We start from the raw sequence: 12,987 nt of genomic DNA on the forward strand, positions 1-12,987 counted from the left end.
CAGGGTGAGCTGTACACCGGATTGAAGGTTGGAGGAGAAATGTGAGTGAGGGCGAAGTATCGGAGGGGTTAGGTGTGGGTGGTGAAGTGGTGAAGCAGGCGCTCTGTGTTAAACGAATGGGGACAAGAGGTGTGAATTGTTTTGCTCTCAAGACAAGGGCGCCATTGAAAGGAGTGATTACTGGGGTAGTGGTAAATGTGAAAGTTGACCAACTGAAGGGAATGATTCCCGGTGTTTGGGATGCTAGTCGTTTGGTCCTACACAGACAGTGGCGTGAGTGGTCAAACAGAAGAGTCGTTGCCTGTTCTTTTGAGTTTTAATATTGAGTCTTTGACCGCAAAAGTGGTGTTAGGATATATAGAGCACGAGTCAAAGGAACGTGTAGCTTTGGGGGAAGCAGTGGTATGTGTTAATTGTAGGGATGCCCATGGGGCTGAGGATCAGAAATCTCCGGTACGAGAGAGGCATGTTGAGGTTTCCAGGCTTAGAGTAGTGCAGAAGTTGTCGTATGCTGAGGCAGTGAAGAAAGTAGTGGAAGATGGGTCGAGGGCGAGGGACCCTGAGAGGAGTGGAGTGAGTAGTAGATCTGTACCAGTACAGGGGAATAGGCCAACACGTGATATATGCTTCAGTAAGATTTAATTTGTAGCGTTTATTGCAGTGGTTATCAACTGTACTGCAGGGATGGAACGCAAGTCGCAGAAAATTGGGGTTGTGGTGGCAGCTGCAGAGAGGTATTTGGGAGTACGAGACTTGAAGTCAGAAGTGTCCAGTCCTTTCAGGCTGTTGGCTTGAGGGATGACTAGATATATTTAAATGGTGGAGTAGGGTGGTGTGTTTTTGGTGAATGTAGGGTTAGATAGTAGGGTATTTTCAGTGGTGGAAAAAGTACCCAATTGTCATACTTGTGTAAAAGTAAAGATACTGTAACGACCCTGGGTTTATAAGCGCGGATATCGACTCTGCCGTTTGAGCATGCTTTTGCGGCACAGTTGATAGCGCGCTAGACTTCGGGATAGAAAGTCGAGGGTTCGACACCTGCTCCCTGCTGTTTCATCGCAATACCTACAGGACTCAAGTAAAAGTCACACAGTAAAATATTACTTGAGTAAAAGTCTAAAAATATTTGGTTTTAAGTATCAAAAGTAAATGGAATTGATCAAATGTACTCTCCAACACGCAGACATAATTTACAAACAAAGCATTTGTGTAGGTAGGCATTAGGGATGACCATTGACGTTATCTTGATAAGTGAATTGGACCAGTTTGAATTGGACCATTTTCCATTCAAAATGTGACGAGTACTTTTGGGTGTCAGGGAAAATGTATGGAGTAAAACGTACATTATTTTCTTTAGGAATGTAGTGAAGTAAAATTTGTCAAAAATATAAATAGTAAAGTACAGATACCACAGAAAACTACACAAGTAGTACTTTAAAGTATTTATTTTACCTTACACCACTGGGTATTTGTTTATTTTATTTTTTATTTTCAAGGAAAGTTTAAGGGAGTTATACTTCAGTCTAGTAGGTGGCGGTAATACATTATTTATTGGATGCCAATCGCGGTTAAACCTCATCGAAGAACAAACAGCGCAATGAGCGGAACTTCATGAAGCTCATTTCCGCCATCTGGTCCGTCCAGCAAAGCTTTCCCCAAGACAGATCAACAATGGCTGAACGAGGATACAGCTTCTCCCTCACTACTTTCAGGTAACTTAAAATAACAATATATTTCTGCGTAGCAACACAAGACGTAATCAATTAACACCTTACCATGAAGCCATTTTCCGCGATAGTTGTGATCATTCTCCATTCTCCATTTAAATGGACTTGAGGCAACACTTACAAGAGATGCAGTGTCACGCCGATGATAGCTAACGTTAATGCTTAGCTAACTAACGTTATCTTCCTACCGCTAACTGTTGAGTTGAAGCCACTGATGTATAGCTTGAAGCGGGTTAGTTAGCGTAAGCTAATTCATCTCCAAGATGGTTAACATGTCTAATGTAGGCTATCTAATGTCAGAATATGTGTACTGCAGTTGCTATTTTTGGTGTTAGCAAGTTAGATACAATCCCCATAGCTTCTGTGTAACGTTAACTGGCTGACGTTAGCTTGCTAACGTAAACTCACCCCATTCCGTACAAATGTGCGCAACCGCAACATTCAAACGAGGCTACAAAGAATACTAATGGGACTATAGCGACTGTGTTGACTTCAAAATCGGGGGTGTGAACTAGGTTTCTATTCCAGCGTTGATCAACATGGTAATGGCTCTATAGTATTGGAGAAAATTTGAAAAAAACGGACCCTCCGTTACACCGGGACGTGTCATGTCGTAACGTACAGCAAGCATAAAGCAACTATTTATGTCTTACAATCTCTCTCCACCTGGTGTTGCACTACTCTCATCCTTTAAAAACAAGAAATGGACAGTGCGGGGGTAAGGGGGATACCTAGTCATTTTTTGCGTCATCATTGCATGCGATCATCATTCTCAAAGCCGCTGTTTATTCACGGCCTTAAAAACCCGACTCAAATTCGACACAAACCTTCAAATAGGTATGTAATGACACATTATATAAACTCTTTATAGTGTTTTATTTACATTTTAGAGTCGATAAGGTGATAAGTTGGACAGATCGAGTGGGGGAAAAAAAGCAATTTTCCCACATCTTGTAATATTCATGTGTAAACATACTGAATTGGTTGCATTTTACAGCCATATCATACTGTGCTATGATTGGTTAAGACCACCCAAATGGTTAGGTCATCGGCAGTTTGATCCTGGTTGGCGATACGTGAACATGCCAGTTATAGCTAGCTAATAAAGAGCTACGTTAAGACATATCCTGTAGTACTGCATTTTATTATTTTGTGCAAAACAAGACATGGTGTCAGAGTAAAAGTTCTTAGAAGATGAATTTTTCTGGACTTCCTTCACCTCGAATGGACTGGGAGTCTACAAACTTACCCGATGCATGGCGTAAGTACAAACAGCATGTAGAGCTAATCTTCACGGGTCCTCTGAAGGACAGAGGAGAAGAGGGAAAATGCAGCTACTTGCTACTCTGGATCGGTGAAAAGGAGAGATATTTACAACACATGAACACTTACCGAGACTGAATCAAAGGTACTGAAAACATACTACGATCGTTTTGAAGCATATGTTGTGGCAAAGGATATTGTGGATACAAAGTGCATGGCGAACAAGGAAATTGCCCAGCTAAATGCAAACAGTGTACTAAATGTGGAAAATGGAATCACTTTGCAAAAGTGTGCAGAGCTTACTGTGGAAAAACAGTACACACAGTGAGTGAAGATGAAATGTCAATCAAAGAGTCAAACGCTGATGAACTGTTTATTGATTCAGTGACACAGAAAAGTCATATCAGAGACAGAGCAAGCCTTTGCTGACATTGAGATAGGAACACAAGGCACAAAGCTAAAGTTCAAACTAGACACTGGTGCACAAGTAAACATTATTCCTCTGAATAAGTGCCACAGCTTGACATCTGAATGCGAGCTCACGCGCAGACTGACTGGTTATGATGGTGAACAGCACCCAGTAAAAGGCACATGCACTTTCAAATGCAAATACAAGGAAAGTGACATGATGTTGGACTTTTATGTTGTTGACACTAGAGCACCTGCAGTGCTAGGTCTTAAAGCATGTTTAGACATGGACCTCATCAAGCTAGTTTTATCAGTGACAGCACCAGTAGATACAGACAATGTACTGGAGGAGTTTGCTGATGTTTTTACAGGAATAGGATTATTCCCAGGAGAATGTACCATTCACCTTGACCCAGACGCAACCCCTGTGGTCTACCCACCGAGAAAGATTCCCCTTGCTCTCTGTGCCCGACTGAAGAAAGAGTTGGAGAGCATGGAGCAATCTGACAGTCACCAAGGTTACAGAACCAACTGACTGGGTAAATGCGTTAGTGATGGTAGAGAAACCACGCACAGGCAAGCTCCGAGTATGTCCCGACCCAAGAGACTTGAACAGGGCTATCAAACCCCCATTACCCTTTACCGACGCTAGATGGCATCACACACAAGCTAGCGGAAGCACACTACTTCAGTGTCATGGACGCTAGATCAGGCTACTGGGCTATCAAGCTCACAGAAGAGTCATCTAAGCTCACAACATTCAACACACCGTTTGGACGCTACAGGTTCCGTCGCCTGCCTTTTGGGATTATCTTAGCCCAAGACAAGTTTCAGCGAAAGATTGACGAAGTGTACGAAGGCCTCGAAGGAGTTGTGGTCATTGTGGACGACATCCTTGTCTATGGTCGAACCAAAGAAGAGCACGGTCGAAACCTCCGCACGATGCTGTAAAGGTCCTGCGAGAGAGGAGTCCGGCTCAACCCCCACATGGGCATGGAAAAGTGCAAACCGAGAAAACGGGACATTTTGTTTTGGCCCGGAATGTGCAAACAAATAGAGGACATTGTTGGTAAATGTGCCATATGTCTTGAACGACGCCCCTCAAACACCAAAGAGCCAATGTTACCTCACTGTATCCCAGACCGACCCTGGCAGGTCGTGGCAACCGATCTGTTCAGCTGGAACAACGAGGACTACATCGTAACAGTGGACTACTACAACAGATACTTCGAACTCGACAAGCTTCACAGCACCACAACTGCAGCTGTGATACACAAGCTGAAAGCAGCCTTTGCCAGGCATGGCATTGTAGAGACTTTAATATCTGACAATGGGCCCTGTTACAAATCAAATGAGTTTGAATCCTTCACAAAAGCATGGGAGTTCACACATGTCACCACAAGCCCACATTACCCTCAAAGTAATGGCCTTGCTGAAAAATCAGTGCAGATTGCTAAATCACTCATTGACAAAGCAAAAGCAGACAAGAGAGACCCCTACCTCAGTCTCCTTGAATACCGCAACACTCCAGTTGACACTGAACGTTCATATATAACGTCCGCACCGCAGAAGGAGCGGTGTTCCGCCTAAATCGTCGTCACCTACTGAACACAAAAGAACAACACACTGATGAGATGAACTGTTCCCCTGAAAGAGAACGTGATGGACTAAACACACACACACACACACAGCACAACATACACCATACTTACCTGCAACACCACAAGAACTGTTGACTGACACAGAAGCATGCTCAGCATCATATCGCACAAGGTCAGGAAGAGGGGTCAAGCCCAGAGCTGTGAAATGTCAAAGGGTGTAGGCGGATCGCTGCCCTAAGAGTTCCAGACTGTAAACGTGTTATTGAAAGTTCACTTGAAATGCTTTGGTATTGTATTTGTTTGAAATGTTAAGATGTTATTTCTACAGTGAAAGCTGAGTTGCTGAGAATTCCTTGTTTGAAAAGTAACAGTATGTTGGATTATTGTTTCAGTCTGTTGATTCAGTTGGTGTAGAATGCAATATAAATGGTTACTTACCTTGAGTTCAAACTACAGAGCATGTATTCAAAAGAATCCCTTAGAATTCCAAAACAAGACATCTCTCCGTCTCACTATCACGCATTAGTTTCGCTTCCCCACTCGGCATTTTTAAAAAGACCCGACGGGGCTCATTGTGTGCTTGAATAATGCAGAATCGGGCAGTGTTTAGGTCATGTAAATGATTTATGTTGGAAAGGGTAAAAATTGTGCTTTACAATGGTATTGACATCACAGTTGATCTGGAAGTATTACGTTTTGGGGGCGCTAAAAAAAGGGCAATTGTACGGACCAATAAGGGCAATTGTACGGACGCTACATAGACACAACTATTCGGGTTTTGACTACACAGCTAACTAGTTAGTGAGATATTTAGCTAGTTAAGTTAGCTAAATGGTTGTAACTAAGATTGATTACCTTCCCTTTTTCCAACAGCCCCTCTGGGAAACTGGTCCAAATTGAATATGCCCTGGCAGCTGTAGCCGCAGGTGCTCCCGCTGTGGGAATCAAAGGTAAGTACCTAGCTAGTAACAACAGCAGTTTGATGCAGGTAGTTTACATCCACCCTGTCTATTAATTCGTGAAACACTTTTAAAGCCACTTTGATACCGAAGTGACTTTTTCGTAGCAGTTTAGTGAAAGGGTCCCCTGTTTATTCAGTGTTTCATTCATCACTACCCACCCAATTAAACACATCAACAGGGTTGTACAAGTCACTACTCAGCATCACCTTCTTAAGTAGCCTAATGAGAGCTGATTCCAAGCATTGAATTTTCATGTATTTTTGTTCCCCTTCCAGCCTCAAATGGAGTTGTCTTGGCAACAGAAAAGAAACAGAAGTCCATCCTGTACGACGAGACTAGTGTTCACAAAGTGGAGCCCATAACCAAACACATCGGCATGGTGTACAGTGGCATGGGACCTGACTACAGGTAATGAGACCTCCTGCTTAATGGAATTTAACTTTAACACAGCATGTACTATTCATATGACACTCCCTAGGCACTCGAGTATACTGGCCACTTCATAGGCACATTGTTGTTTTTCATAGAATAGGCCTATTTGTAAGATGTATGATCTCTTAGAGTACATGATCAAATAAGGTAAATAAACAAAGTGAACTAAAGCTACAGTCCTTGACTGTATTAAGTACTCAGAGAGATGCTTTTTGTTGTGTTGACAGGGTGCTGCTCCGGAGAGCCAGGAAGTTGGCCCAGCAGTACTTCCTGGTGTACCAGGAGCCCATCCCCACAGCTCAGCTTGTTCAGAGGGTGGCCTCTGTCATGCAGGAATACACACAATCAGGGTATGGAGTAGGTTGAAAGTCAACTGTTTATTCAATGTTTGTTTTCAGACTGTTGAATAAGAATTGTAGAAAAACTCTAAAACCCAATTATGATAAGTGTACCATATTAGGCGTTACATAGTTAAAATACAAAAAAATTACATTATCTTGTAGTTTACCAATAAAATGGGCTGGTGGTGACGTAGACATACTTGGTATTCATATTCCTAAAGATATAAATGAACTTACCCCAACCAATTTCAATAGAAAGTTAGCAAAAATAGATAAGATTCTATAAACATTTATGAAAAAATCACCATGATTATTCTAGTGCTATCAGTTTACTTGTTTTTTAATTCATATGAGCAAAGAATATTTACATGATATACTTTATTTGGCACTCTAAGCTAGAAAATGTAAACGTACCTATTTATATAATGAATATGAGTATGGGGGGGCTGAAATTTTTCAATTTTAAAGCCTTAAACCTGTAATGAAAAGCTTCACTGATACGCTTAAACCTGAACTGGTTCTCCAGTAGATTACTAAGAAAGGCTCATCCTTTGTTAAAAAATGATTTATTTTGCCTTTAGGTAACTTCTCATTTTCGATTATTTGAAAATGAAACTGTTTAAAGTCGCTGTTTTTAAACAAGCCATACAAAGGTAATTTAAATTTTATTCTCCAGAAAGACAGAACAAATATTATTGTTAAACTGAAATATACTGATAAGCTTCTTTATGGAATACATTTTATTTTTATTAATGATATTATGAATAGGAATGGTGGAGTTATGTCATGTGCAGCTATGGAAAATATATGAGAATGCTTGCTCAATCCAAAGTTAAAACCAACTGATTGAAGCATTACTGTGAAAAATGGAGGAGGAAAGTAGAAGAGGGAGAAGGTAGGGAACTTTTTGGTCTGCCATATATCAAAAACAAATTGGCTGAAAAAGATAGTCATACAGTGGCTTGCGAAAGTATTCACCCCCCTTGGCATTTTTACTATTTTGTTGCCTTACAACCTGGAATTAAAATAGATTTTTGGGGGGTTTATATCATTTGATTTACACAACATGCCATTTAAAAAAAAATTGTGTAACAAACAAGAAATAAGACAAAAAACAACTTGAGTGTGCATAACCCCCGCACCCCAAGTCAATACTTTGTAGCTAACTTTTGCAGCAATTACATCTGCAAGTCACTTTTGGGTATGTCTCTATAAGTTTGGCACATCTAGCCACTGGGATTTTTGCCCATTCTTCAAGGCAAAACTGCCCCAGCTCCTTCAAGTTGGATGGGTTCTGCTGGTGTACAGCAATGTTTAAGTCATACCACAGATTCTCAATTGGATTAAGGTCTGGACTTTGACTAGGCAATTCCAAGACATTTAAATGTTTCCCTTAAACCACTCGAGTGTTGCTTTAGCAGTATGCTTAGGATCATTGTCCTGCTGGAAGGTGAACCTCCGCCCCAGTCTCAAATCTCTGAAAGACTGAAACAGGTTTCCCTCAAGAATTTCACTGTATTTAGTGCCATCCATCATTCCTTCAATTCTGACCAGTTTCCCAGTCATTGCTGATGGAAAAACACCCACAGCATGATGCTGCCACCACCATGCTTCACTGTGGAGATGGTGTTCTCAAGGTGATGAGAGGTGTAGTGTTTGTGCCAGACATAGTGTTGTTCTTGATGGCCAAAAAGCTACATTTTAGTCTCATCTAACCAGAGTACCTTCTTCCATATGTTTGGGGAGTCTCCCACATGCCTTTTGGCAAACACCGAATGTGTTTGCTTTTTAATATTTTTTTTTAGGCAATTGCTTTTTATGGCCACTCTTCCGTAAAGCCCAGCTCTGTGTACGGCTTAAAGTGGTCATATGGACAGATACTCCGATCTCTGCTGTGGAGCTTTGCAGCTCCTTCAGGGTTATCTTTGGTCTCTTTGTTGCCTCTCTGATTAATGCCCTCCTTGCCTGGTCTGTGAGTTTTGGTGGGAGGCCCTCTCTTGGCAGGTTTGTTGTGCTGCCATCATATTCTTTACATTTTTTAATAATGGATGTAATAGTGCTCTGTAGGATGTTCAAAGTTTTGGATATTTTTTTAAATAAACCAACCCTAATCTGTACGTCTCCAGAACTTTGTCCCTGACCTGTTTCGAGAGCTCCTTGGTCTTCATGGTGCACCTTACTTAGTGGTGTTGCAGACTCTAGGGCCTTTCAGAACAGGTGTGTGTATACAGAAGTCGGAAGTTTACATACACTTAGGTTGGAGTCATTAACACTCGTTTTTCAACCACTCCACACATTTCTTGTTAATAAACTACAGTTTTGGCAAGTCGTCTTTGTGCATGACACAAGTAATTTTTCCAACAATTGTTTACAGACAGATGATTACACTTATAATTCACTGTATCACATTTAAACAGCTTGGGAAATTCCAGAAAATGATGTCATGGCTTCTGATAGGCTAATTGACATAATTTGAGTCAATTGGAGGTGTACCCGTGGATGTATTTCAAGGCCCACCTTCAAACTCAGTGCCTCTTTGCTTGACACCATGGAAAAATCGAAAGAAATCAGCCAAGACCTCAGAAAAAAAAGAGTTGACCTCCACAAGTCTGGTTCGTCCTTGGGAGCAATGCCTGAAGGAACCACGTTCATCTGTACAAACAATAGTACGCAAGTATAAACACCATTGGACCACGCAGCCGTCATACCGCTCAGGAAGGAGACGCGTTCTGTCTCCTAGAGATGAGCGTACTTTGGTGCGAAAAGTACACATCAATCCCAGAGCAACAGCAAAGGACCTTAAAGATGCTGGAGGAAATGGGTACAGGTACAAAAATATCTATATCCACAGTAAAACGAGTCGTATATCGACATAACCTTAAAGGCCGCTCAGCAAGGAAGAAGCCACTGCTCCAACACCGCCATAAAAAAGCCAGACTACATTTTGCAACTGCACATGGGGACAAAGATTGTGCTTTTTGGAGAAACATCCTCTGGTCTGATGGAACAAAAATAGAACTGTTTGGCCATAATGACCATTGTTATGTTTGGAGGATAAAGAGGGAAGCTTGCAAGCCAAAGAACACCATCCCAACCGTGAAGCACGTTGTGGGTGTGCCCTGCTGCAGGAGGGACTGGTGCACTTCGCAAAAAAGATGGCATCATGAGGCAGGAAAATGATGTGGATATATTGAAGCAACATCTCAAGACATCAGTCAGGAAGTTAAAGCTTGGTCGCAAATGGGTATTCCAAATGGACAATTTTCCCAAGCATACTTCCAAAGTTGTGGCAAAATGGCTTAAGGACAACAAAGTCAAGGTATTGGAGTGGCCATCACAAAGCATGAGCCTCAATCCTATAGAAATTCTGTGGGCAGAACTGAAAAGGCGTGCGTGAGCATGGAGGCCTACAAACCTGACTCAGTTACACCAGCTCTGTCAGGAGGAATGGGCCAAAATTCACCCAACTTATTGTGGGAAGCTTGTGGAAGGCTACCCAAAACGTTTGACCCAAGTTAAAGAATTTAAAGGCAATGCTACCAAATACTAATTTAGTGCAGGTAAACTTCTGACCCACTGGGAATGTGATAAAAGAAATAAAAGCTGAATTACATAATTCTCTACTATTATTCTGACATTTCACATTCTTAAAATAAAGTAGTGATCCTAACTGACCTAAGACTGAATTTTTACTCAGATTAAATGTCAGAAATTGTGAAACTGAGTGTAAATGTATTTGGCTAAGGTGCATGTAAACTTCTGACTTCAACTATATGTATGTCTACAGTACCATTTCAAGTTTGCACACACCTACTCATTTCAGGGTTTTTCTTAATTTTTTTACTCATTTCTACATTGTAGAATAATAGTGAAGACATCAAAACTATGAAATAACACGTATGAATTCATGTTGTAACCAAAAAAGTGTTAAACAAATCAAATGTATTTTAGATTTTTTCAAAGTAGTGCCCTTTGCCTTGACAGCTTTGCACACTCTTGGAATTCTCTCAACCAGTCTAATGATGAATGCTTTTCCAACAGCTATTCTAATCTGATATCATTCAATTAATGTAAAATATATATATTCCCAATGAAGGCATTCGCGAGGGAGTCAATTTGTTTCATATAGGCTTAAATGTTTTGTCTATTGCTGCAGGGGTGTCCGTCCTTTCGGAGTATCCTTGCTGATCGCTGGTTGGGATGAGGACAGACCATACCTTTTCCAGTCTGATCCATCTGTAAGGGCTCGTTATCACATTTTGCTATCTGAACATGTTTACCTTCTGTGTTTCTTGTGAGATTATGATGACATCATGGTTTGATTTCTCTACACAGGGAGCATATTTCGCCTGGAAAGCAACTGCTATGGGGAAGAACTACGTCAATGGTAAAACATTCCTTGAGAAAAGGTATTTCAATCTATTTCTCCCCCACTCCAAATGGCACCATACTCACAACAGTTGAGGTTAAACTGCAGCTGTTAGTAACCCTTTGTATACATTTGAGGTAAATTGAATGTCTTGCTCAGATACAATGAAGACCTGGAACTGGAGGATGCCATTCACACAGCTATCTTGACTTTGAAGGTGAGTTACTCTCTTGAAAGCCTCTCCTGCTGGGCTTCCATGCGTTGATATCTGATGTCAGACACACGTTTATTAAGAGACCAGCCTCTTGTGATCTTCTTGCATTTGGGTCATGAGCAGAATCCTGAATGCTATATTTTATTCACAGGAAAGCTTTGAGGGTCAGATGACCGAAGACAATATTGAAGTGGGGATCTGCAATGAAGCCGGCTTCAGGCGACTGTCACCCGCAGAAGTGAAAGACTACTTGGCGGCTATCGCTTAAAACAAATGTGACTTGTGTTAGTGTGATTTGATTGTTTATCTTTGGTTATTGCAAAAATAAATTGACTCTACTGTATTTTCAACATAACAGCATTTATTTGTTTGTATTCCAGTCCCTCCCTTCTGACAAGCTCAGTAACTTTCAATAAATTCCAGAAAGTAAAGAAGCTATCATGTCTTTATTTTACATCTATAACTTGAGCTTCACACAATAGACAAAATACACTACATGGCCTTGTCAAAAATCTCATTACAAAATTATGGGCATTCATATTTTTGGTATTTTATTAGGATCCCCATTAGCGGTTGCAAAAGCCCTTCCTGGGATCCACATGAAACATAATACAGAACATCATTAGACAAGAACAGTTCAATGACAACTTATCTCAGCAAAAAAGAAATGTCCTCCTGTCAACTGTTTATTTTCAGCAAACTTAACATGTGTAAATATTTGTATGAACATCAAGATTCAACAACTGAGACACAAACTAAACAAGTTCCACAGACATGTGACTAACAGAACTGGAATAATGTGTCCCTGAACAAAGGGGGGGTCAAAATCAAAAGTAACAGTATCTGGTGTGGCCACCAGCTGCATTAAGTACTGCAGTGCATCTCCTCATGGACTGCACCAGATTTGCCAGTTCTTGCTGTAAGATGTTACCCCACTCTTACACCAAAGCACCTGCAAGTTCCCAGACATTTCTGGAGGTAATGGCCCTAGCCCTCACCCTCTGATCCAACAGGTCTTAGACGTGTTCAATGTGATTGAGATCCGGGATCTTCACTGGCCATGGCAGAACACTGACATTCCTGTCTTGCAGGAAATCACGCACAGAACGAGCAGTATGGCTAGTGGCATTGTTATGCTGGAGGGTCATGTCAGGATGAGCCTGCAGGAAGGGTACCACATGAGGGTGGAGGATGTCTTCCCTGTAATGCACAGGGTTGAGATTGCCTGCAATGACAAGCTCAGTCCGATGATGCTGTGAAACACCGTCCTAGACCATGACGGACCCTCCACCTCCAAATCGATCCTGCTCCAGAATACAGGCCTCGGTGTAACACTCATTCCTTCGACGAAAAGCATTAAACATTTATGGCAATTTAGCTAGCTAGCTTGCACTTGCTAGTTAATTTGTCCTGGGATATAAACATTGAGTTGTTTTACCTGAAGTGCACAAGGTCCTCTACTCTGACAATTAATCCACACATAAAATGGTGAACCGAATCATTTCTAGTCATCTCTCCTCCTCCCAGGCTTTTTCATCTTTTAATTTATATGGTGATTGGCATCTAAACTTTCATATTATTACCACGACGACTGGCAACACCGTTCGTCTTTCAATCACCCACGTGGGTATAACCAATTAGGAGATGGCACGTGGGTACCTGCTTCGATA

The 12,987-nt window shown here is 41.4% G+C and overlaps 1 protein-coding gene across 1 annotated transcript; it reads left to right on the top strand.

Moving 5' to 3' along the window:
• The first annotated feature begins 1,555 nt into the window (after positions 1 to 1,555).
• On the top strand, positions 1,556 to 11,748 carry LOC112229539 (proteasome subunit alpha type-2). The gene is made up of 8 exons (XM_024395426.2): positions 1,556 to 1,712; positions 5,873 to 5,949; positions 6,237 to 6,369; positions 6,621 to 6,743; positions 10,891 to 10,972; positions 11,070 to 11,143; positions 11,263 to 11,320; positions 11,469 to 11,748. The coding sequence occupies exons 1-8, from the start codon at positions 1,612 to 1,614 to the stop codon at positions 11,583 to 11,585; spliced, it is 765 nt and encodes a 254-aa protein (XP_024251194.1). The 5' UTR covers positions 1,556 to 1,611; the 3' UTR covers positions 11,586 to 11,748.
• The last annotated feature ends 1,239 nt before the right edge of the window (positions 11,749 to 12,987 follow it).

The sequence above is a fragment of the Oncorhynchus tshawytscha genome, linkage group LG31 (assembly GCF_018296145.1).
Source record: "Oncorhynchus tshawytscha isolate Ot180627B linkage group LG31, Otsh_v2.0, whole genome shotgun sequence".
Lineage (NCBI taxonomy): Eukaryota > Metazoa > Chordata > Actinopteri > Salmoniformes > Salmonidae > Oncorhynchus > Oncorhynchus tshawytscha.